Source organism: Rhinatrema bivittatum, chromosome 1, assembly GCF_901001135.1.
Source record: "Rhinatrema bivittatum chromosome 1, aRhiBiv1.1, whole genome shotgun sequence".
Lineage (NCBI taxonomy): Eukaryota > Metazoa > Chordata > Amphibia > Gymnophiona > Rhinatrematidae > Rhinatrema > Rhinatrema bivittatum.
The window spans coordinates 281,353,591-281,379,801 of record NC_042615.1 but is presented as its reverse complement, the minus strand read 5'-3'; the positions used below and the strand labels follow the sequence as shown (position 1 = coordinate 281,379,801).

At 46.3% G+C, this 26,211-nt stretch overlaps 1 protein-coding gene across 2 annotated transcripts in view; it reads left to right on the top strand.

Moving 5' to 3' along the window:
- The window catches only part of LOC115087953 (nucleophosmin-like), a 210,587-nt gene that overhangs the window by 27,913 nt on the left and 156,463 nt on the right, over nucleotides 1-26,211 (top strand). For both annotated transcript variants that reach the window (XM_029595739.1, XM_029595729.1), the window contains exon 3: nucleotides 11,948-12,067. In XM_029595739.1, the coding sequence (XP_029451599.1) occupies nucleotides 11,948-12,067 (120 nt within the window). The remainder of the gene's footprint in view (nucleotides 1-11,947; nucleotides 12,068-26,211) is intronic.

The window sequence follows — 26,211 nt, the reverse complement described above, 5'->3', positions numbered from 1 at the left end:
TTTCCAACCTGTTTTCATGGCCAAACTGTGAAAATATACCCTGACTTGGCTCCTATCACAAGGTTGAGATGGAAAGAATTTTTGAAATTGCGACAAAGAGTTATTTCCTTGGGTTTTACTTTCTTTCTAAGATACCCGTGTAGATGCGAGCTAAAGAAAGGGGAATGTGAATATGTGTTTTTTCAGTCAGAACAACTACTACAGTTTTTAGAAGCTCAACAACAGCCTACAGTATCTACACCATTGCCCAATGAGACACCCAATGTGGGGATACAATTAAGTGTGTGAAAATGGAACGAGTTGTAATTAAAAGCCAGCTGCTTAATATGGATAGCTATCGATATTGATTTCCTAATTAATCTCCTTTATATTTAGATTCCTCACATAGCCTTAATGTTTCTTTCTCTATCCTAATAGAGATTATTAGAATTTCTTTTTCCTTTCTCATATTTAAATATGCAATATGTAAGTCAAATATGTTAAGCATGATAATTTTGGTTTTAGTTACAACTTTGTGTAACTGTATATTGAATGTGATTTCAGAGAATGTAATTAAGTTAGGTTTGAAGATTTGATTGTGTATTTGAATATTTGAAAACTTGAAAATAAAGATTAAAAAAAAAAAAAAAAAAAGGAGGTTTTTCTAGTGAAACCAAGGCTAACCGGCTGGATTCTTATTATATTAGCTTGTTTCCTCACATAATGCCATACACTCTTAACTCGTCAATCTTTAGTACTATTCAGATTTCTGGCATTTGCATATGGACATTTTAAAAATGTGTTTTTCTTATTTATTTCTAATTGTATTTGTATTCACAGCCTGCTTGTTAGCTGATGATAAAAGCAGTTTGGAGTCATTCACATCCATATGCTCTTTATTTAAATCCATGTGGGCTACTTCAGCCTTAACCTCAGCCTCTCTGTTGAGATATTCTGATTTCTCTGTTTTGCCATTATCCTTGGAAGGCCCCTCCTTCTGAACCATGCACTTCTCAGCGACTGTCTGCTTTCCCCATTATCTAGTTGAAAATTTGCTCTATTCTCTTTTTAAATATTAGTGCCAGCAGCCAGATTTTGCCCTGGTTAAATTAGAGTTCATCCCTTTTGAAATAAGCTCCCCTTTCCCCAGAATGTTGGTAAAAAAAACCCAAAAAACTAAAACTCTCTACCCTGCACCGTTTCATCCACGGATTGAGACTCTCGGGCTCAGCTTGGATCTGGGATCCTGCCCTTGGAACAGGGAGCATTTCTAAGAATGCAACCCTGAAAGTTCTGGATTTGTTCCCTAAAAGCCTAAATTTAGCCTCCAGAATCTCTCTCCTGCTCCTTCCTGTGTCATTGGTACCCACATGTTCCATGACATCTGGCTGCTCCCCGGCACGCTCTAGAATCTTATCTAGGTGATAGCTTCCCACCAGGCAGGTAAGTTAGTGGTCATTTATATCTCAACCAGTTTCTATCCTAGTTCACAATCATTGAACCTACCTCCAGGTTGCTCGGTTTATTTATGAGCTTCATTTGCGGGACAGCATCGGAAAATTTGCTGAAATCTAAGTATACCACATTCATGATCTGTTTCTCTAGTTGATCAGATTTGGCTGTCATGATCTCCCTCTTAAATTATGCTGCCTCATAATTTGCAGCCAGGGCTAACCCTAGGGGGGGGGGGGGGGATGTGTGGTCCTGGGTGGATTGACCAGAGTGGGCCCCTCTTCCCTGGCCCAAGTTTAAAGAGTGAGGGAGAGGGTCCTTCTTCAGGGATTGGGGGGGGGGGGGGGGGTTCCCAATAATTTATGGTACCTTTTGGCTTGCTGGAAATGGTTATATCCAAACTGATTTGCACCCTTGGTGCCTATACTGTGTCTGCCACCTCATTTTTTTTAGTTCCTACTCCCTCCCCTCCTCCCCCCCCAATCCCTAGGTCTACAGCTTGAAGCTTGCTTCTGTAGCGACCCAAAGACCTCTCTGTTGCTCATTCAGCAGGAGAGCAGGGCTGGTAGTTCACTGCCTCCAGTCTTTCCTGCTGCTGCTAGCTCCTCTCCCTTCCATGCTGGTCTGATCAGTTGTTTGTTTGATCCATGCAGGAGGAGGAGGAGCGCACGGGAGAAGCTGCTTAGAAGGTCTGACCACCAACTTTCATTCTCTTGCTGACTGGACTGTGAACTGGGGGCAGCACTGCCTCTGGCCTCTGATTCAGCAGGCTGTAGGAAACAGTGCAGCAGTGTTTCTTTGGCTCCAGTTAAGATGCCTGAAGAGTGGAAGGGGGCAGCAGTTGCAAGTTTTTGTTTTTAATTAATATGTTTTTATTTGGACCTGGGCTGCATCAGGAGCTACCTCAGTGGTGCAGGCCCCCCCCCCCCCCCCTCTTCCCCCACCAAAGCACAGGACCTGGAGCAGTTGTCCCAGTTCACCTCTGCAAAGGGATGATCCTTCGGGCATCTCACAGGATTCTGCAGTTTGCTTTTGCTTTCTTTCAATAGTCTCCATTAGTTTTCCCACCATTGAGGTGAGGCTGACCAGTCTGTAGTTTTCATTCTCCGTCCCTATTACCATCTTTATGAAAAGGACAACAACCACCCTTCTCTAGCCCTGAAAACCAATCTCATTTCCAAAGACTGATTGAAGAAATCCATCACTGGATCTGCCATAATTTTTCTGAGCTCTCTTTATATCCTAGGATGTATCCCACCCTGCCAAATAGTTTAGTTTACTTCTTGGTTTGCTGGTTCCATGGAAACCTTTCTGTAAATGACGAGACATCGACCCTACTACTATATGTACCCCTGCCAGCTGACGTCAGTTCTCCAGTCCTTTCTTCATTGAATACTGAGCAGAAGTATTTGTTTAGCATTTTCTGCTTTTTCCATGACACCCTCCTCTCAGTTTTACAATTGCACCTCCATACTTTTTGCTGATGTAACAGAAAGTTTTGTCACCTCATTTTACTTCCTTGACTGTCTTTTCTTTCTCTTGCACCATTGCAGTCTTGACTACATTTCCCGCTTCATAAGAACATAAGATATGCCATGCTGGGTCAGACCAAGGTCCAATGAGCCCAGCATCCTGCCTCTGATAGGGGCCAGTCTGAGTCTCAAGTACCCGACAAATCCCAAAAGTAGATTGGTTATCTCTCTCCCAGGGATAAGGGCTGGTATTCCCGGGTCCACCTGGCTAATAATGGTTTATGGAGTTTTCCTGAAGGGACTTGCCCCCCAATCCTTTTCTGAACCCCACTATGTTAGTTGCTTGACCTCTGGCACCAGATTCCATAGCTTGATTGTGCTCTGAGAGAAAAGATACTTCTGACAGTTTTGTTTTAAATCTGCAGGTTGCTAGTTTTTAATAGTGTCCCCTTGCCCTAGTGTTACTTGAAAAGGTAAATAACTGTTCCCTGTTTACCCTTTCTGCTCCACTCATGATTTTATAAATTTCAGTCATATCCCCTTTGTCATCTTTTACAACTAAAGAGCCGCAAGCTGTTTTGCCTTTCTACATAAGGGAGCTTTTCCATCCCCTTTATCATTTTTTTTTGCCCTTTGCTGTACCTTTTCTATGTCCACTATGTCTTTTTTTTTTTTGAGATGGGGCGACCAGAACTGCCAGCAGTCTTTAAGTTACAGTTGCACCATGAACCTATACAAAGGCATTATGATTCTCAGTTTCGTTTTCTATTCCTTCCAAATAATTACGAACATTCTATTTGCCTTTTAGACCACTGCCCGCACATCGAGCCAAAGATTTCAAGATATTGTCCACGAGGACTTTGGAGGTCTTTTTCTTGCTTCTCTCAGCTTTACCAGCTACTCCTTCCCGTGTTCCTCTTTCTGCAATCTTTCTTAGCTTTTTAATATGATTTTTTTGCCTTTTTTTTTTAACACTTTTGAAAACTTTAGATTTCCTTTTTCTCTTTTATTTACTTTCTTAGCGTTACAAGAAAAAAAAATAACCCTAGAAATGTAAAATATATAATTACCTGGCCAAAGGGAACATTATGCCTGCCTGGATAGTCTGTGAGACCTGGGATGGAGTGCTATGGTGGTTTTGCAGGCAGAAATTGAATAACAGGCAGTTTTGGGCTGCACTGAAAGGATCCTGCAAAAAGCTGCAGGATCTCCTCGGGCAGTGTAGACAAAGGTAGAGTAGTATTTCCCAATAGTCATTTTCTTTTTTTTTCCTTGAGAGTCTAGCCACATGTGAACAGGCTGATCAGCTGAGACAGGGGCGGGACCACTCGGCTACAACTGCTGCTGCCTTTATAGACTGCAGCAGCAACGACCGAACCCCTTACACTGCCTCGATTTGGATTAAAAATGGCTCCAGGGGCCTTGGAGAAACATCTGGAGCTGACAGAAGATGCAGGCCCGGACCAGAAGTGATAGAACTTCCTGAACCGCAACCCCATTTAAAGTTTTATTAAAAAGTTAAAAATAAGTAAAGATAAATTTTTAAAAAGGCCGGATCCCACGTGGGGGAGGCAAGGAGAAACCCCCAAGTCAACCAGATGACATTGACCCTAATTGTAATAAAAACAGCAAAATAATGGCAAAACAAAATAAACGTAGAGGTCAACACAGGGAGTCCCAAGTGCACAAAGCCATCAAAACAGTTTTTGGAGCTAGGGACGTTTTAGAGACAATAATATATCCTGGACCCATAAAGTGCATAAAATGCAGAAAAAAGATTTAAAATAGGCAAAGGGACACACAGACCAGGATTAATTACCCCAAATTGATTTTTGGGGGGATTCAAAAAGATGCAGAACCATAAGAGTGTTTATGAAAAAGGATGAATTTTGCCCTAAAACAAGGGTAAAATGGAGTTAAAAATGAACAAAGATGTCCTGTAACATCTGAGGAATCCTTATTTAGTAGTATCTGTAAAGAAATTAGTTTAAATTTAAATTTTATTATAAAAGAGACTCTGTTCCATCTAATTTTATAGAGTCCAGTTTGGGGATTTTTTTTCTATAACCCCATAGTAATTAGCAGTACTGCTGAAAATTCTAAAGCTTGGAATGCGATGATCTAATCGTAACCAGGGAAACCAGGCCGGCTTCACTGTGTAAATATACTAAAAGAAGAGGTGAGGTGATCCTATAAGAAGTTTAAGAAAATGTAAAAGCTATGAAAATTATTTTTAAGTTATGGTCAGGTATAGCAAAGAGTTACATGACATTTTCCATTTTGTTTTAAGCACACAGAATCAGCCGTTTCATTAAAGGAGTTCCTCGATGACATCACCAAGGGAGGGATACTGTGGCTCTTTTTCTAGGATGTTACAGTTTAGAACTGTAGGAGAGCATTATGGACTATGGAGGTGTTCAGACATCTGTGTTGCTACTATGTGGCTAAACAGGCCTTAAAACAGTCCAAAAGTTAAAAAAAAAAAAAAAATCGCAGAAGGAACATTTTTAAGTTATTATATGAGTGAGAATTATGAGACAAGCATAAATTGAAAATGTTAGAGCTGTCAAGATAAGGTGTAGGAAAAGTTAGCTTAAAGTTTAATGGAAACTGTGCTGCAGGAATAATTATTGCTCAGCATAGTAAAGGTGTGTATGTGAGTGAAAGTAAGAAGTAGTGTTCTGAAACAACTCACCAAGCCTGTGATGTAATGAGCCTGTGTTATCTGCATATTACAGATAACACAACTTGTAACAGAAGAGAAAAGCTACCATGATTTCCTACACCTTAATAAAATACAGTATTAAAGATAAAGCAAATATTGAATCTGCTCAAACTCATATTTGCTGACAGTCTCTGAATATTAAAGTTCAAAAGAAACAATATTCATTATCAAAAATTAAAAAATAAGTAAAAATATGTTTTTACTGTGATTAAAGAATTTAGGGAAAAGTTATTATTTTGTTTGTAGTATTAGATAGAAAGTACAACAAACTGTCACCAGACATACACTTACACTTCAGTTATCAGAATACTTTTTTTTATAGGTGGTAGTCATTTTCAATATTTTTAGTTAACTAAAGCATAGGTAATAGAAAAGTGAAGCGAGAAACAACAACTCATCCAACCAGTAAAAGGCAAAAGTCCAAACATCGGACAACATACCCCAACAGCAAGACTGTGGTAAAGTGTGCACGCACCAACGGCTCAATCACAAATACAGTGCAAGAAAGAATAGATTAATAGACTACACAAACAGAATGGAGAATGTACCATTACAGAGAGCTGTTAAACATTATACTGAGGCAAATAATATATATAAAGAAAGAACAGATGAAAACAGAAAAGAAAACAAAAGCAGAACACATAGGAAAAGTTAAGAGTAAACATATTTTCCAAAAGAAATCCTCTGATCATCTTTATTTTTCCTGCAGAAAAATAAAGAAAAGAAAACACTCAATTTTTCATTTATGGATAGTTTTTTTTAGTTAGGTATATTTTGAGGCTGTTAAATTACAAGTTATATTTATCTGAGGAAAAGCAGCTGTTGATATTTCTGAACCAGTTCTACTTAGAAAAGAAAGAGATCGAAAGTTAAAAGTTGTTTATAAGTGGATGCGATAAACAAATAGTTTACTAATTGTCAGTACATTTTTGGTATTGATAATAAAAATGTGTTAAAATTATTTGTCACTTCTCTATTTTCCCTTTCCTTTTATTCCTGCTTCCTCTCTCAACCACCAGGAGTCTACATTGAATGGATTATGGGCCCCAAAATACTAGAATTCAGTAGGGAAGAGGGATTTCACAAGTGCAGCTTACAGATTAACATCTGGTCCACCTTCTTAGTTACCATCAGTCACAGAACACACAATAGTGGATGGGGAGCCTATTGTGAGGGTGATTTACAGTAGCATAAAGATTTGTAGCCTTTACTGGAGCTTCTTCTAGTTTAGCCCACAATTCTTCTACTACATACAGAATTCTTCTAATTACACTTTCCCACCCTGCCAGTGCTGCCTTAAGAAACTCCTTTAGTGATCCTATTCCTGGGCCTGGGCCTGCCGCCTCTGACATTGGCAGGGTCTATGGTGTTTCTTGGGTCAGACATCTGAAACTGGTGGTGTACCATGGTGGCAGGCACCAGGTCTCAAATTTTAGGTACGCAGCTGAGCTGCCTCTTGGATTTTTTTGAGTCCTTCTTTCCATATCTTTTTTTTTAAACAGATGATCCTTATCTGCTCTGGTATACTAGTTTTCTGTTAGGTCCATCCAGTCTGCCCAATTTCATCCCTAAGATAGATCCCAGCTGATCTCTGGTTTTTCTCCACAACTATGCTTATCCCATGCTTGCTTGAATTTCTTGACCATTTTTGTATAGTTGCTGGTGGCCATCTCCTAGTAGTGGGACTTATTGAACCATGTCATCACGATAGCAATATCTAGATCCACCTTGGTAATCAGGGCTAGCAGGTCTGTAATTAGCTAGACGGAGCATTTGCACTCATAGCCTTCCAAATATTTCTCCTTGCCTCCTCTGTAGCCTTGTACTTGCTGTCCTTATCTTCCCTTTTACTTAAATGTAGGCTTGAGATCCTCACTTTTGTTTTGTTCTACTAACTTTGGGGGTCATTTATCAAAATGCGCTAAGACGTTTTCGCATGCATTAAGGGCTTATCGCATGCGAAAAGCCCCGTTAACGCATGCGACAGGCCCTTACCGCATGCGAAAATATCTTTAACGCATGCGATAGCACCATATCGTATGGTGCAATGCAAATTTGAAAAAGAGGAGGAGTTAGGGGTGGGGAATTGGCTGGGTTTGCCAGTCTGCGAAGTGCTATCGCACAGACTTAATGCAGATTTTAAGTACACCTTTTTCAGTAGCGTTAAGCCGTGTGATAGCTTGCATTACAGGGCGGTAAGGTTTTATCGCATTTCGTGATGTCACCTGAAAGGCCTGTTTTAGTAGATTTGAAGCTCCTGCCATCGGGGGCGGGGGGGGGGGTGGGGGCAGAGAGCGCCTAGCCGTAATGTTCTCTCCCTAGATAGGTATTTGTATCCCTCTGGGAGGCTCACCTAGTAACTCGAGGTGAGGTTTAGGTATTAGTTTAGGGGGTTAGGGGCCACTTTGACATTCAACGTGAGACGTACGAACAGAACAGTGGTCTCTTGTGAAGATTTGATGACCTACAGAGTGAGGAAACTCACCCAAAGATGAGATTTGTGCAAGGTTCTCTCAACCTAGCTTGATGGACACTCTACCTGGGTAGGTCCAAGGGCTCTCCCACGTGGAGACCCCCCCGAGGTGGTCGCCATATTGCCCGCGTGGTCGCCGTCGCCATTTTGGCCCTGTTCGCCGCCCTGTCCACCATCTCTATCCGTGCGCATAGGGCGAGCCGTGCGCACAACATTTTTTGTGCGCACAATGTTACATGCTCAAGTACCATACACACAGGTTACGCGTGCAACTCGAGCTTACTGTGCCGGGCACATAACTGTGGCTTGTGCGCGCACATCCTAGGCGCACATCCATCCACATGCACATATTCAACGCACCGGAGCGCATAAGAGATTTTATGCGCCTATATCCATGGCACTGCCAGAAAAGGAGCTCAAGGTTTAGGGCCTCTGCCCAGTATGCCACATCAGAGCCGCACAACACGAAGAGGCCGACGCCCTGTGTATCCAGTGCGAGGAGTGTCGTCCCCCCGTCCCCCCCTTTGAGTCCTACTCCATTCACCTATTCACCCCACTACTTCTCTGGGTAGTTGGCATTTATAAACTCCCTGATAAATTCCCCCCCCCCCCCCCCCCCCCCACCTTCTCACCAACTTTGATTCCTGGCTTTCCTTCTTCTTTAACCCATTTTCCTCTTTCTTTATTCTTAGTGATTTTAACCTCCATGTTAATGACCACTCTGAATCTTATGCATCAAAATTCCTTTCCATAAGCATCTCATTTGAACTCAAACTCTGCTCTTCTACACCTGCTCACAAGCATGGCCACTGTCTTGACCAAGTCCTTTGCTGCAACCGCTGTCTCTCAGCTTTCTCCACCTCAGTTCTTCCTTTCTTAGACTAACATCTAATAGCTTTCATACTAAACCACCCTCCCCCCACAGCCTTATTAGTCACCACCACCACCTTCAGGTATCTCCAAGGTATATATCCTTGTATCCTCTCCCCACCACTGTTTCATCTCTTCTTTCCTCCACTTCATTGTCTGAGTCCATTGACAAAGCAATTTATTCTTACAACAGTATATTCTTCTTCTTCTTTAGACACACTTGCCCTTCACCTTACCTATCTTGTAAGGTGCACCAAACCTTAGCCTTGCTCACCCCTCGAATTCAGTTCCTATGTTCCTAGCCTACTCCACAGCATGTTTTTGGCTAAAATTCCATACCTTGCAGATGTCATACATTTCATATTCATACTGACCTCTTTTTAGTCTGCTGTTGCACATCCCAAGCAAGACTACTAGGTCCAGCTGACAAACAGTCTTGCATACATCATTCGCCATCTCTTTGCCATGCTGAATTCCCTCTTCAAACTTTCTTTTCTTCCCTCCCCCCTTCACTCTCTGCCCAGACTATGGTTGACTACTTCCATGACAAGATTCACAAAATTAGTCTTGAATTCTCAACCAGGTCACCTCTATCTCCGCACGCCTCCACTTCTTTCCTGTACTTTTTAACTGGCCTCTGCAACTCTCCTGCACTAATAAGTCTAGTGGACAAACTGCATCTCTATCTGGACCGAGGGCAGTTAGCTTTGCTAATACTTCTAGACCCTATCAACAGCCTTGGAAATGGTGGACCGAGCTCCTCAGTGTAAACTTAAAAGGAGTAATGGGCCTTGCACTTGAATGGTTCACCTCCTTCCTCAGCAACCACATCCAGGTTATATTGCTGGGACTCTCTCTCTCAGAAACCCACCCACTTTCATGTGGTCCACAAGGCTCCATCTTGTCATCCTCCCTCTTCAATATCTATATGGTCCCACTGGGTAAACTTGTCAGATACTACCAAATCATTTACTACTTCTACATCAACATCCAACTAGTGACCCGCTTGATGCAAACCAATCTCAACAACTGTTTGAAAAAAATATTTTGCTGACTATGTCAGGCAAGTGAAGTCTAAACCCAAAAAAGACAGAAATGCTATGAATTGGGGAAACAAGAACCCAACCACTCCCTTCCAAAAGTAACCCTTGATGGAACAACGCTAATCCCTAGTTTCCAAATTTGGAGCCTGGCTTTCATATTGGACTTCAAACTAACCACTAAACACCAAATCCATGTGGTGACCTAATTAGTCTTTTTTCACCTTCAGCAGCTCAAATATTCACCCCTGCCTGGATGATACTGTATTTATAACTGCTGTTTGAGCCACTGTAATCTCATGCCTGCAATTCTGCAACATGCTGTATGCTGATATCCTGAACACCCTCAACTGCCTGCTGCAGACTGCCTAACCATGCATGCTAACACATTTGACCACATAACACCTATCCTAAAGTCCCTATATTGGTTTCCAACACTCTGATGCACTAAATTCAAACACCTAACTCTTGCCTACAAAACACTCATATGCCTAGCACCAGACTACCTTAGAAGATTCCTAACCCCATTCATACCCACTCGCTCTTATGCTCACTAATAGGCGTGCCTAGTAGTGCTATCCCTTAGAGTAATCCACCTCGCCAATATGAGGACAAGAACTTTCACAGGAGTGGTTCCAACCCTATGGAAATCTCTACTGCTCCACATTAGACTTGCCTCACGCAATCCTTCAGAACTGGTGAAAACATGTCGTTTTTTGAACAGCATTTAGTTCCAACCAGAGACACAAACCTTGCTAACTTTGTACAGAAACTGCTTAACCCTCTGCCAATATTAACTTTCTCGAGCCAGCGACCTCTTCAGCTATAAGAAACATTATAGTAAACATTTAGTTAAGCCAAATGGGACCCTACTTAACAACTGCACTGTATTTTGCTGGCTCAGACTAATAGCTGTATTGTATCTACCCAACTATGCTATGTCACCCTACTGTTCTTCTTATGTTGCTAAAAGGATATATCGCTTGTTCTGAGACCATGTGCTATGTTGCTTCCTTCTAGACAGCCTGAGCCAGCATGTGACAGCTTTAACTCACTTTCAGGCTGATGCAATATTGGAGCACATAAAACTGGGTGCTTATGATTGAGTGCCTGCTCTCCCAATGCGCGCAGATCCACCTCTCCTGTGCGCCTGATTTAATATTTACATTAGTTGCCATGGTAAAGAGGGAGGTACTTGGGGAAATTGTCGTCCCTAGTGCCTCCTCGGCATCGGGCGCCCAGGAAAGGTGCCTGTCAGTGCGGATTAAGAAACGGACACTCAATACAAGCGTCCGTTTTCTCCCGCTACCAGCACAATATACACCCACAATAATCACAGGCAGAAATTTTTTTTCGCAAATTTTTAAAAATTGATTCCGCTTTCTGTGGCTCCTCCTACTTACTATCAGGATTATACTAGTAGGAGGGATCACAAAAAGCAGGAATTTGGGTTTTTTTTTTTTTTACAAAGAGCCCTTGAGCACGGCCGACCTTTACTCCAGCCCCGGGCTGGTGTAAAATTTGCTGCTTTGCAAGGGCGCATTGGCCGCACGGGAAATCTTTTGCATCATGGGGATTAGCTAATAGCCTCATCTGTGTACTTTTACATGTGATTAGTGCTATTAGCTATGCGCTCGATTGGATACGCGTTTTGGACACTGTAATCCCCATTTTCCATCGGGGGTTATGGATGTGTGTTGAGCTGTGTCCTGGTCACATCCCACAGTACTGCATTGGCCAGTTTATGAACAGCTTGTCAACTCCCACCATACTGTACTCTTGACTCTTATTCTGGGGAATAAGTCCCATTTGTCCTTGAATCATGGGCCAGCCCTGGGACTCGAGTTTCTGGTTCTGTATTGTTTCACAAGCATTGCTGCTTCTAGGGTTTGGCTTTCAATTTGGTCCTTACCTTACTACTACTTTCTGTTCCTAGGTATGTCTGGGTGCAGATGCCAATGATGAGCTGCACAGGGTGGAAGTGGAGGCGGTGAACTCGGAGGGGAAGCCGACAAAAGTGCAACTAGTGGCATTGAGATCTTCCATTCTTACCATGGTTAGTATTGAAACCCATTCACCATTTTCGCATTGCCCTATTTCTGTGTGCAATTTCACATCAGCTTTTCTTCTTCATGTGTCAGCTAAAGGGTTCAAGTGGCAGAGAGTGTCTCCATTGTATCATATGTCATATCATATCATATTTATTTATATGCCATCATTCTGAACATACAATCATGGCGATTTACAAACGTTATAGTAGTGTGAACTAAGTAGGATATTTTGTATGTTCATATGTCTAAGACAGTAGAATACAAATCAGGAAGATGAAAAGAATTGTACTGAATGAGTGATATCCTATAGGCAGTCATGATCTATGGCTGGCAGTCAGGATATATCCTTATCAGTGTGGGCAAATTAGATGGGCCAGCTCATCCTTTTTTTTTTTTTTTTTTTTACTGTGGTTTACACCACCAATATATTGTTGAAAAGATCTGAATGGCCATGCCCTGTGAATCTGTGGAGGTGTTTGGCAGCAGGCTTCTAGCGATGCAGCAATGAGTGTGTGCGATGCGGTGCGTTGTGCGGTGCTGTCTGATAATCCACGTAAGGCTGCAGGTAGAGCAGTATTGACTGATGTTAGTATGCACTAACAGATGTGGGTGGAAAACGTTATAAGTAGGTTCCTAACAAATTCATGGCATTGAGAAACATGGTATGGATCATGGAATCTTCATGCAGCTGGTGAATATATGCCTGAAATGGGTGGTGTTGAAGCAGGCTGTACTGAATGCTCCCTAAGAAACGGAAGATTGACATTCCTAAAACTGTGAAAATCATGCTTTTTAAAATATACTGACTGAAATTTCCAGAAATGGATTGTGAATTACATAGGGCCCTATGTATAAAGGGAAAAAAATCCTGATCCATTGGAAAACATCCTCCTCCTCAAAAACATGTGCTTACAATCAGAACATCTCTGCTTAATAAAAAAGCAGTCTTAGACTTAGAATCTCATAGTCATATACATGTGCAAGCCTGGACTTCCCCAAACTTAACAAAAATTCAGACTTATTTATTTTATTTTAAATTTTTGTATATACTGACTTCTAATCCAAAAACAATCAAAGTGGTGTACAGTTACGTTAAAAATTACAATTTTCCTAGCATGTAGACAGATGGACTCGGAATCAGTGGGTTTATGCTCCCCTGCTAGCAGATGGAGACTGAGCAAGCTGACATCACAGTATATATAACCCTGCAGTGACCCCAGCCTGCCAGTATTCTCCGTCTCCAGCAGATGGTGGACGTTCATCTCCCTATGGGGATTGCTTTGGGCTTTTTTGAAAGGAGAAATTTGAAATTCTAAATTCAGGAAAAGAAAGCCCCGCTCTCCTGCGGTGATACCTAAAAGTCCCTCCCTCAGTTGCGAATTCCTGAGGTGATTTCTGTGGTCCCTCAGCAGTGTGCTTTGGTCCAGTAGCTGGGTTCTCCAGCGTGGACTTAGCTGCTAGTTCAGCTGAAAGGCAACAGGTACATGCAGGAGGCCAAGCGCAACTGTGATGGCAGATGCCCTCTCCCCCCGCAGCCGGAGACCATCTCTGTACTCAGCCGGTAAGTGCTGAGCTCAGGTAAGGTTTCAAAAAAAAAGAGACAAAAGTTTACCTGAAACAGAGGCAGTTAGAAGGGTTTCAGGACTTCCTCCGGTCTCCGTTCTTGACGCGCCATGCCAACGTTTGTTCCCACTCTCGTTGGGTTTGGGGAACTGGGCAGCCTGGCAGATTGAGCGACCCCGGTGGGCTAGGCCCTGCACTTAGTTTTTTTTTCTTGCATGCTGTGTGGTAGGCTGCGGCGGCCATTTTTGTGATCTCTTGTTCGTGTTCTGTTGCCCTCTATAGGCCGTTGGTGTGCATAGTGTGTCAGCTCTGTTCATGTGTTGTGTGCTTGGTTTTGGGCGCAGTTGTTAAGCACACAAACATTTTTACACGCTTAACTTGGCGCACAGATTGTGTGTGTGCCTTGCTATGCTTTCTTCTAGGAGCTTATCTTTTGGGTGCATGTCATTTTTGAGTGCAAACTGTTCTGACTCACGTTTACTACAGCAAGGGCGACAGTAAACAAGAAGCCTAAGCATCATCCTATTTGTGTTGCCTGTCATATTAGGGCTTCTCAGGCTGACTTGGTTTCTAACCTGTCAGCGCTGCTTAGACACTCAGGAAAAGCTGTCTTCCTGGGATTTTGCTAAGCCTGTCTCTTCCCATTCTGATGATGGATTGGTCTTGGCCTTGAATGGGGGGATACCAGATCTTGGTTCTCCCTTGACTGGCTCCTCTGCTGGCGAGGGCAGTTCTGTGAGACCAGCTCCAGTTCTTTCTGGGCTTGGTCTGAACCTTGCTGCTTTTTCTTGGGTGGAATTTTTTTCAAGGCTTACAAGCCTTTCTTTAGGCGCAGTCCTCCACTTCCCCATTTCTGTCTGGTCAGACCCTCAGCCGGTGGCTCCTCCCTCTTCCTGTCCTATGCTTAGGTGCCGGGGCTCGACTTGGTTCCTTGCAGGTGTTCCCGACGGGACTCTAGATGGCACTGATGATAAGGTTGATCCTGATTCTGTGGAAGATGGGAAAATACCTCCAAGGAAACCATGGTGCGGTTCTTTCATAGAGATGAACTGCTGGCCCTGATTTCCCAGACCTTGAAACAACTGATTCCTGGTTCGGTTGCTATGGCAAAACTGAGGAAGAATCCCATTTTGGTTTCCTTACATAAAGCCTCTTGTTTTTTCCTGGTGATGGATGCTATCCAGGAATTGATTGATCTGGAATGGGATTCTGCAGAAGCGATTTTTCCCTGTACGTACCAGGATCAGTCCAGGACACCTGGGTTGTGACTCCGCACCAGTAGATGGAGACAGATTAAAACTTGTGGGCGGAGCCATATATAAGCCCCTGTGCCAGTCACAGCCCCTCAGTCTTACTCTGTCTCCAGTAGATGGTGCAGGTCCAGTCACAGCCCTGCCTGACCTGATTCTGGTGTTGGTGTTAGTCAGGTTTGAATTTTTTGGGCTAGGCTTTTCTATTAGGCTTAGTTGTTTATATACCAAATTGGGGTTTTTTTCTTTTAATCTCTTAGTCCCGGGTGCCCTGCCTCCCAGGGGAGTTGAGAGGTCCTGAGGGGACTACCCTCCCCGGTTGAGGCCGCTGCCAGGGTTGAGGACCCGGCTAAGCTAGTGGCAGCGTCAGGGGTGACACCAGGGAGCCTGGTTCACTCACCCCTGCAGGAATAAGGGCTTTTCAGAACCAGGGACAGCGTTTTTGTTTGTTAAAAAAAAAAAAAAAAAAAAAAAAGTTTTTACTTTTGTTTTTGCGGCTCTCTGTTGCCTGGCGTCGCCGCTCCGTTTTTTCTCGGTGGGGGGGGGCGTCATTGGCAGGGGGGAGGTCGCCGAATTGCGCTTCTTGTTTATTTTTAATTTTTGAGGTAATTTTTTCGCCGCGGCCCCGTTTTCTCCCGCGTTTTCGCCGGCATGCCGCGTGTTGCACAGTGCAGGGCCTGCGGCTCGGCGCGCGCGCGTCTTTCAAGGGACAGCCTTTGTTCAGCTTGCGTCCCGGGTGATGAGGGATCCTCGGCAGCGCCGCGGGGGGCTCGTTCCCGGGTCGCGCGTTCGCCGTCGCGCGGTGGTAGCTCCGCTGACAGGCCTCAGGATCTTTTCCCGGTTAGTGCGGGAGTGGCGGCCATCTTGGCCACCGGTCGGGAAATTTCGCGGGAAACGGTGGGGGCCTCTTCCTTTCCTCCTGCGCTTTCCCCACAGCGTGTCGCGGCGGGGGAGGTTCCCTCGGAGGGGCTTCGGTCCCGGGAGGCTTCCGAGAGTGATTCTTCGGATTCTGGTGATTTTTCTGAGGATTTTGCGCTGTTGCTGCGCAAAGTTCTCAAATACAAGCGCAGCAAGCGCATCCGGGGGAATGGCTCGCGTGCGGCCGACCACGGGTCCCCTCCACGGAAAAAGAAGTCCAGGAAGGGCGCGGAGATCGCCCACGGTGCGTCCCGGGGGAAGCGGCCTCCCAGGGGGGTGCCGCAGGAATCGGATCCCGAGGATTCCCCTGAGGATGATACGGAGTCCGCCGAGGAGCCCCTGACGGGGGCCGGGAAGGCAGCAGTGGATGGTACTGCACAGCCCATTGCAGAGAAAACTGCACAGGCTGCAGAAGGGGATGACCCCAAGGTGGTACGGCTATTCCGCAGAGAGGAACTGGCACCTCTCATCCCGGCCATTCTCCATGAATTGGGAATTGAAGCTCCTCCGGTGGTGGTCCGCCAGGAGGCGAATATGGATCCTGTTCTTCTCGGCCTCACAGGACCGGCGGTTGCCTTCCCTTTTCATTTCTCGTCCACGGATATCCTTTTCAAGGAATGGGATACTCCGGAGTTAGGTTTGAAAATCAGCAAGGCCATGGATAAACTCTATCCTTTACCAGAGGAGGCGCTGGAGCTCCTCCGACTTCCAAAAGTGGATTCGGCGGTGTCTGCTGTCACGAAGAGGTCTACCATCCCTGTCACGGGAGCGACGGCCCTCCGAGATATTCAAGACCGAAAGTTGGAGGTACAGCTCAAAAAGATTTTTGAGGTTTCCGCCTTGGGAGTTCGAGCTGCCATTTGCACGAACTTCGCTATGCGAGCTAGTCTGCGCTGGGCCCAGGTACTGCAGGCGAATGCAGATCTCTCTCCGGAGGAGGCTTCCCAAGCAGATAGGTTGGAAGCAGCTATCGCATATGGGGCCGATGCGCTCCATGATCTTCTACGCACTTCAGCTAGATCCATGGTGGCAGCGGTGTCGGCACGCCGCCTCCTTTGGCTGCGCAACTGGGCGGCGGATGGTTTGTCCAAGGCTCACCTCGGGGCATTGCCCTTCAAAGGGAAATTGCTGTTTGGTAAGGAATTAGATGACTTGATGGTTTCCCTGGGTGAGAACCGAGCGTTTAGGCTGCCAGAGGATAGGACCCGGTCGCGCTCTTCGTTTTCTGGCAGAGCCCGTTTCCGGGGTCCCCGGAAGTCCAGGCCGCAAAGATCCACCGGACCTTCGTACAGGCCGGCCTCTTCTCGAAACACTCACTGGCAGCACTCCTTTCGGGGCAAACGCTTTGGCAGGCAAGGAGGAGCCCCGTCGGGTACGGGTTCCAAACCTTCGCAATGAAGTTCGGCCGGCCCATTCCTCTTCGCGCCCTCAGCACGCTGTCCCAAACGTGGGGGCGCGTCTATCCTTATTTCTCGAGGTATGGGCCAGCATGACGTCGGATCAGTGGGTCCTCGACGTGATAAGACACGGTTACGAGTTAGATTTTGCTCGCATCCCAGCGGACAAGTTCCTGGTCTCGCCTTGCAAGGATCCCAAGAAGAAGGCGGCAGTGCTAGACACCATCCGAAGACTAGAAAGCTTGGGGGCCATCTCTCCAGTTCCGGCCGATCAGTACGGCAAGGGCCGGTACTCCATTTACTTCATAGTTCCCAAGAAGGACGGCACTTTCCGACCCATACTGGATCTGAAAGGAGTCAACAGATGTCTTCGGGTCCCTCACTTCAAGATGGAAACCATTCGTTCGGTGATCGCGTCAGTGCGGCCAGGCGAATTCCTTGCGTCACTAGATCTCACAGAAGCATACCTTCATGTGGGCATCCAGCCAGCCTTCCAGCGGTTTCTGCGGTTTTGCATTCTGGGCAGACACTTCCAGTTCCGGGCTCTTCCGTTTGGCCTGGCGACAGCGCCTCGGACATTCACGAAAGTGATGGTGGTAGTGGCGGCGCACTTACGTCGGGAAGGCCTACTGGTTCACCCTTACCTCGACGACTGGCTGATTCGGGCGAAGTCAGAGAGCCTGTGTCGGCAAGCGGTATCCAGGGTGCTACAATTCTTGCAGTCCCTCGGCTGGGTGGTCAACTACAACAAGAGTCATCTGGAACCCACTCAGTCCTTGGAGTACCTTGGAGCCGTTTTCGACACAAAACGGGGCAGAGTGATTCTCTCTCAGGATCGGATATGCAAACTACAGTCTCAGGTACGACGACTTTTGTCTCAACACCGTCCGCGAGTCTGCGATTACCTGACAGTTCTCGGATCTATGGCCTCAACGCTGGCGTTAGTCCCTTGGGCGTTCGCTCACCTGCGGCCACTGCAGTCTTCATTGTTGTCCCGCTGGAAACCGATCTCAGAGGAATATTATCTTCCCACTGCCTCTCGAGAATCAGGTGCGCTCCAGCCTGGGCTGGTGGCTGGATTCCAAACATCTCTCCTGTGGAGTATCTCTTCTTCTTCCCAACTGGACAGTGGTGACCACGGATGCCAGTCTTTCCGGTTGGGGGTGCAGTTTGCCAAGAGAAATCGGTTCAGGGTCTATGGTCAGAAGATCAGACCCGGTGGTCTATCAACCGCCTAGAGTTCAGGGCGGTCCGTCTGGCATTGCAAGCTTTTCTACCCCTTGTACGAGGAAAGGCAATCCGAGTATTGTCGGACAACGCGACCACCGTGGCTTACATCAATCGCCAGGGAGGGACGAAAAGTCCTCAAGTAGCGGAGGAAGCATGTTCCTTGATGGCCTGGGCAGAGCGGCATCTCAGCGATCTCGCTGCGTCTCACATAGCAGGAGCCGACAATGTCCAGGCGGACTTCCTCAGCCGACACCACCTGGATCCCGGAGAGTGGGAGCTAGCGGAAGAAGCGTTTCTTCTCATTTGCAGGACTTGGGGAACGCCCCACATGGATCTCATGGCCACGTGGAACAACGCAAAGGCTCCGAGATTTTTCAGTCGACGCCGAGAAAGAGGAGCAGAAGGGGTCGACGCGTTAGCACTTCCCTGGCCGGCGGAGGTGCTACTGTATGTGTTCCCACCATGGCCCATGATCGGCAAGATACTGCGGCGCATAGAATTGCACCCGTCCAACGTGATCATGGTGGCGCCGGAGTGGCCGCGCCGTCCGTGGTTTGCGGACCTGGTCCAGTTGTCGGTGGCGGCACCCCTTCGTCTACAGAGGTTTCCGGGGCTCCTTCGTCAGGGTCCCGTCTGTTTGGAGGATGCGGATCACTACTGTCTCGCGGCATGGCTTTTGAGAGGTATCTGTTGAAGCAAAAAGGTTACTCGGACGCGGTAGTTTGCTACGTTGCTGAGATCCAGAAAACAATCCACGTCTCTGGCTTATGTTCGAGTCTGGGTAGTCTTTGAGGAGTGGTGCGTGGAGCGGGGGTCTTAGTCCCACTTCCGCTGCTATTCCCGATATTTTGGCTTTTCTCCAGGCTGGGCTGGCCAAAGGCTTAGCGTGCAGTTCCCTACGGGTCCAAGTCGCGGCGCTTGGTTGTTTGCGTGGTAAGATTCGGGGAGTCTCCCTGGCTCTCCACCCGGATATCTCCCGTTTCCTTCGGGGAGCGAAACACCTCCGTCCTCCTTTGCGGCTCCCTTGTCCTTCTTGGAACCTCACATGGGTGCTCTCGTCCTTATGCTCAGCTCCTTTTGAGCCTCTGAAGCATTCTACGATCAAAGATCTCACGTTAAAGACTGTATTCCTGGTAGCCATTGCTTCGGCTCGCCGGGTTTCTGAGTTGCAAGCTCTATCCTGCAGAGAGCCCTTCTTGCGTTTTTCTGATTCAGGGGTTTCCTTGCGGACCGTTCCCTCTTTCTTGCCTAAGGTCGTATCGGCTTTTCATTTGAATCAATCGATTGAACTTCCCGCTTTCGCGGTTGGTGATTCTTCCGACCCGAAGTTGAGGGATTTGAGAAAACTAGATGTGCGGAGGGTCTCTTCTTCGCTATCTAGAGGTCACAAATTCTTTTCGTTTAACGGATCATCTGTTTGTGTTGACGTCGGGTCCGAAGAAAGGTTCTGCGGCGTCCCGCACAACGATCGCCCGTTGGCTCAAGGAGGCCATTGGTTCCGCGTACATTCTGCGCGGTAAAACACCGCCAGTGGGTCTTCGAGCTCATTCGACGAGATCTCATGCGGCGTCCTGGGCGGAATCTTCTCAGGTGTCGTCTCAAGAGATTTGCAGGGCGGCTACCTGGAAATCGTTGCATACCTTCATTAAACATTACCGATTGGATGTTCAAGCTACTGATGCTGGGGGATTTGGAGAGAGGGTACTCCGAGCGGGACTCTCTGCTTCCCACCCTCGATAACTTAGCTCTGGTACATCCCAGGTGTCCTGGACTGATCCTGGTACGTACAGGGAAAGGAAAATTAGTTTCTTACCTGATAATTTCGTTCCTGTAGTACCAAGGATCAGTCCAGGATCCCGCCCGCAGTGTGGCGCTATAGTAATGGAGAGTCCGCTCATTGTTGTTTTTTAATACGCTGACCCCTTCTTTTGTTCGCTCTCCCGGTTGGAGAGTCTGTTTTTCCTGTAGGGGTGTTGGAGTTATTTTACTTAGTAAGTTTCTATGGTTAGCTATGTTGGCTTTTGAATTTTTCTACTTTGACATTACGTATGACTGAGGGGCTGTGACTGGCACAGGGGCTTATATATGGCTCCGCCCACAAGTTTTAATCTGTCTCCATCTACTGGTGCGGAGTCACAACCCAGGTGTCCTGGACTGATCCTTGGTACTACAGGAACGAAAATTATCAGGTAAGAAACTAATTTTCCTTTAAAGGGGGTTGGACATTTGAAGGTCTGTACCCCCTGGATCCAGCTGTGTGAGAGCATTTACATTTTCCCAAAGTGGATACTTTGATATGTGCTGTGTCTAAGCGGACGACTATCACCGTAGAGGGAGGAGCAGATTTGAAGGATGTACATGATAGAAGAAGTATGGGGCGATATTCCATTTATTTTGTTGTGCCCAAGAAGGAGGGCTCCTTTCATCCCATCTTGGATCTCAAGAGGGTCAACCATCACTTGAAGGTAACTCATTTTTGAATGGAAACCTTACGCTCTGTAATAATGGCGGTGTAGTCAGGGGAATTTCTGACCTCCTTGGATCTGTCAGAGGCTTGCCTTCATATACCCATCTGATTGGAACACCCACACTGTCTGCGCTTTGCGGTGTTGGGGCGCTGTTATCAGTTTGGGCCCTGCCTTTTGGTCTAGCCACCATTCCCAGAACATTTTCCAAGATTATGGTGGTGGTAGCGGTGGCCTTGTGAAAAGAAGGAATTCTGGTGCACCCGTATTTGGACGATTGGCTGATTCAAGCCAAGTTTCAGGAAGAGAGCCGCCTGGTGACATATAAGGTGATCTCCTTGTTGCAGGAGCTCGGTTGGGTGGTGAACCTGACCAAGAGCAATCTTCGGCCATCCTAGTCCTTGGAGCATCTGGGGGTCCAGTTGACACAGGACAGGACAGAGTTTTCCTACCAGAAGTTCGGTTCCAGAGATTGATGTCTCAAGTGCATCAGTTGATGAACACCATACGCCCAAAGGTGTGGTTCTAGCTACAGGTACTTGGCTTGATGGCAGCTACCCTGGAAGTGGTGCCGTGGGCAAGGGCGCATATGCGTCCTCTTTAGTGCGCTCTGCTATCTTGTCGGAACATATAGTCTCAGGATTATGTGGTTTGGCTCCCCTTGTCGCTGGAAATCTTTTCCCGCCTCCAATGGTGGTTGCAGGAGGATCATCTGAGAAAGGGAGGTCCCTTGTCCTCTCCGGCACTCATGATGGATAAAAGTCTCCATGGTTGGGGGGGGGTCTTGCTGTCTGGAGTTATTGGCCCAGGGGCACTGGAATGCTGAAGAGTCTTGCTGGAACATAATTGCCTGGAGGCCCGGGCAGTATGGCTGGTATGCTTGCAGTTCAGCCACAGGCTACGGAATCAAGCGGGTCGCATGATGTCGGACAACGCGACAGCAGTGGCCTGTATCAATCACCAGCCAGGAACCAAGAGCCAGCAAGTGTGGCAGAAAATAGACCAGCTGATGGAATGGGCGGAATGTCATCTGCAGATGATCTCGGCCTCTCACATTGCAGGAAGAGACAATGTAAGAGCAGACTTTCTCAGCAGGGAGAGCCTTGACCCAGGAGAGTGGGTGTTGTAAGCCGAGGTGTTTCAGCTGATTGTGGATCGCTGGGGCCTTAGGTTGCTAGACCTGCTGGTGACTTCTCGAAATGCGAAGGTTCCTCTCTTCTACAGTCGCAGGAGAGATCCGTGGTCCCTGGGAATAGACACTCTCGTACAGGTTTGGCTGGAAGACAGATTGCTTTATGCCTTTCCTCTGTGACCCTTGCTGGGCAGAATAATTCGCAAGATCAAAGGCCACAGGGGGCTAGTACTCCTGATGGCGCCGGATTGGCTCAGGCACCCGTGGTATGCAGATTTGTGACGACTCCTAGTGGAGGCCTCCCTTCATCTTCCGCCGCAGATGAATCTGTTTCAGCAGGGACTGGTTCGTCATGAGGATCCAACTCTGTTCTGTCTTGAGAGGGCTCGCCTATTAAAGCGTAGTTATTCCTCTGCATTGATTGCCACTTCCTTGACTTTTGTGTGGGTTTGGAGGGTTTTTGAGAAGCCGGGGTGTTCTTCCTCGTTCAGTTAAGATCCCTCTCATTCTGGATTTTGCTATGGTTTTGAAAAAGTTGTGAATCCCGGGCCGAGATGAAAGATATCTCCGCCCACAGGGAGGAGCCCCGTGGGCCTCACAGTAGATGGCGTGGTCTCGACGAGTTAGGACACAGCTGTGAGAGAGACTTTATTATGGAGAAAAGATAATGCATAACCCGAGGAGCGGGAAATGCAACAAACACAGTTCTTGAATAGATAAAGTATATTATTGGTGCATTGAAATTAGTTTCACATCAACTAATGGTGCTGAATTTTATCCAAGCTTGGTAATGAACAATATGTTTTTAGTGATAAAGATAAAAATGTTATCTTAAAAATTATATAAACAGAGAAGCAAATGATATAGCTAACATGACTAGCAAGAGGCTCCACCCCTTTGACAGGTAAGAGTTCTAGCCTAACTCATTGCTCCGTGGGTTGGGCCTCCATGGGACCATCCATAGACACAGGATGGATACCATTGATATTGGAGCTTGGAGCACAATGGGGAATATAAGGGTGCTTTGAGGGGTATTTTATGGAGACAGACTGGTAAAGGAATAGAAAGATAATAACAGCTTAAAAAGAACTGAGCAAACTTGAAGAACAGAGCTTTCCAAAGTGTGTGTCGCGACACTTTGGTGTGTCGCCTGAGGTGTGCCGGTGTGTCGCGCAAGCCCGGTGCACGTGACACACTGGCAAGTGGGAGCCAATGCGGCCGCCGGTGGAGCTCATCCCACTGGCGGCTGAGCAGCGAAGAATCGTTGTGCTGTGTGCCGCAGACACACAGCCGGAAGATCGGTAAGGCCGTGGTGAGTTCACGTCACCACGGCCCGAAGAAAAAGGGCACGTCTAAACGTGCAGGTGCTCCGCCTCCTTCCTGCCCACGCGGCCCCGGAAGAAAAATGTTGCCGGAGCCGCTCGGGCAGGAAGGAGATGAAGCAGCCGCGTGCAGAAGAGGAGCCGCGTTGTTGCAGCGGGCGAGAAGAGGCCCGGTAGCAGGGCCCCCACCGCGGATCAGATCGGCCCGAGAAGATCAGGGCCGCTGCAGAGCCGATCCTGCAGCGACCCGTGAAGAGGAGGCCTAGAGGTAAGAGAGAGGCTGAGGGCCCGTAGAGTGCGTGTATTAGCTGAGTTGAGAGATTGGGTGCCTGTGTGAGTTGAGAGATTGGGTGTGGGAGTGAGGATCTCAATGTTTGCAGAGACAGCATGTGAGAGCCTGTGTGTGTGTGAGAGAGAGACAGCATGTGACAGTGAGAGCCTGTGCATGAGCAAGACAGCATGTGGGAATGAGAGAGAGCCTGGGTGTGTGAGAGTCAGAGAGCATGTGCAAGAGAGAGACTGTGTATGAATGATTGTATGAGAGAGAGAGCATGTGAGAGAGAGAGAGAAAAAGCATGTGAGAATGAGAACCTGACTGTATGTTTGAGGGAAGAAGATAGATGGAGAGAAAAGAAATAGAAAAAAAGACAATATGAAATGAATTGGCAAAAAAATAAGAAAGGGGAGGTGGAACAAAAAAGCCTGGGACCAACCAATTAGAAAACTAAGATCAGACAGCAAAGGTAAAAAAAAAAAAGAAATTACTTTTTACTGATTGGCACATGTAATCTTTGTTAATGTCAAGAGTAGCACTTTCTCTATGCGGATCTCACAATGTACGAGATCAACATGGAGGAACTGGAAACCCACAGGGCCTGCACAGAGGAGGCAGCAGAATGGGCTTCAGTGCCAATAGCAGCAATCAGCGCCTCCCCAATAGCCATGTGGCATCAGTGGCAGCAGAGGAATGAGAGAGGCTCCGAGGTTGCTGGCAAAAGAAAGAGAGGGGGTCTGCCTTTAGTGTGTGCATGTGTATGAATGGGTGCCTGCCTGGGGGTGTATGTGTGTGAATGGATGGGTGCCTGCCTGGGGGATGGTGAGGGAGTGGTGTGAAAATGAATGGGAGCCTGCCTGGGGGTCAGTTTTAGTGTGTGAGAATGACTGGGAACTTGCCTGGGTGTGTGTGTTTGTGTGTATGTGAGGGAGCCAGAGAGAGTGTGTATGAGAAAATCCAGGGGAGTAAGAGTTTGTGTGTGGGGTGTGTGTGGAGGGGGAGAGAGTGTCTTAGAGCCTGAGAGTGTCAGTGTCTGTGAGAGCGAGAGGTTATGGTGGGTATAAGAGCATGAATGTGTATGTATGTGACAGTGTATGTGTGAGAGAGAATGGACATGTGAGTCTGTGTGAGAGAGGATAACCTCTGGGAAATTGTAAAAAAATGTATATGATTTAATTAATAGAAATTCTATTTATCAGTAGTTTTAAAATATTCTTTTATTAGTATGGTTTTACTATTATAACTGCTTTATGTTTCTTGATTCTGTTTGTTTTATGAGGAATGGTGGTTCTGTTTTTCCATTGTTAATACACAGAGTCTGGCTTCTTGGAGTTTCCATTTCAGTTTTTGTCTAATTTGTGCTCCTTTATTTTGTATTCTGTATTTGGTGAGGGTCTGTCTCTGCTCTGTGTGTGTGACCATGATGAGAGATTCTGCTAGCATAGGGATCTATAGCAATCGGGTTTGTTTTGTTTCCTCAATAGGTGGTGTATTGGTATTCTAGGACCCAGTGTAATATTTACCCTTGCTTTTTCACAGGTAGGGTTATTGTTGTTTGAGTCCTTGGTGTTATTACTGTTATGTTATGATGGGATTGCAGTATAGATTTTGAGTGTCTTTTTTGCGAGGTTTTATTTTAGTTCACAATGTGCCTGGCAGTGGAAGGTGTTTGTGCTGCTGTTACTGTGAGGTGACACCAGCATTTGAAAATATCTTTTAGTATGATGAGCTGTAAGGGAAACATCCAAGCTCCATTGTTTGGGGGAATTTCAGTGGATGCACAGAGTTAGAGAACTGGAGGTGCAGGATTTATATTGACATTCTGTCCCTTCCTATAAATTCCAGACTTCACTCTCACAGCCATATAGAATTAGTTGAATGAGGCTATCAAATAATTTTATAGTGTGAAACTGGCCAGCTTTTTAAAATTATGCAGAAGACCCTTTGGACTTTTTTATTAACACCACCAAATATTCAAAAGCTGTGTTCATCCCATCAAGCTCATATCTCATTAAAGAGGTAAATTGAATAACACAATAACTTTGTTTTATTATTGTTATTCATAAATTATAACAATAACATTTATCTTGGAATATTATATATATTTAATATAAATGAAAGGTTTTCACAAGATAGGTTGTGCTGTGAAACATTTTATTATGTATCTATTTAAGGAAACATACATAAATTGTCTAAATACATTTTGTTCGTTTAACCTTTAACCTCTGGTTTGCTAGTAGACTGAATTACTGTGTCACGAGATTATGTTTGTCTAAAAAGTGTGTCACCAACATGAAAAGTTTGGAAAGCTCTGAGCTAGTGTCACAAGTACCTCAAATGGCAGCCCTTGTCAAACAGCAGCAGCAGCATTAATAGTGGAAGTCAACGCGGAGCCTACGAGCCGGTATGCGCTCACAAGTGCTGGAGTGGCAGTACCCCTTGCGTGAGTTTCTGTGGTAACAGGAAGCCCTGCATGAGGAGGGATCAAGGCTGCTACAGGGCCTGTGAGCTTGCACTAACCCACAGGCCCCATGCTGACTTTCGTTAGTAACACTGTTGCCACTTACAGATCACCATCATGCTTGGGACAATTCATGA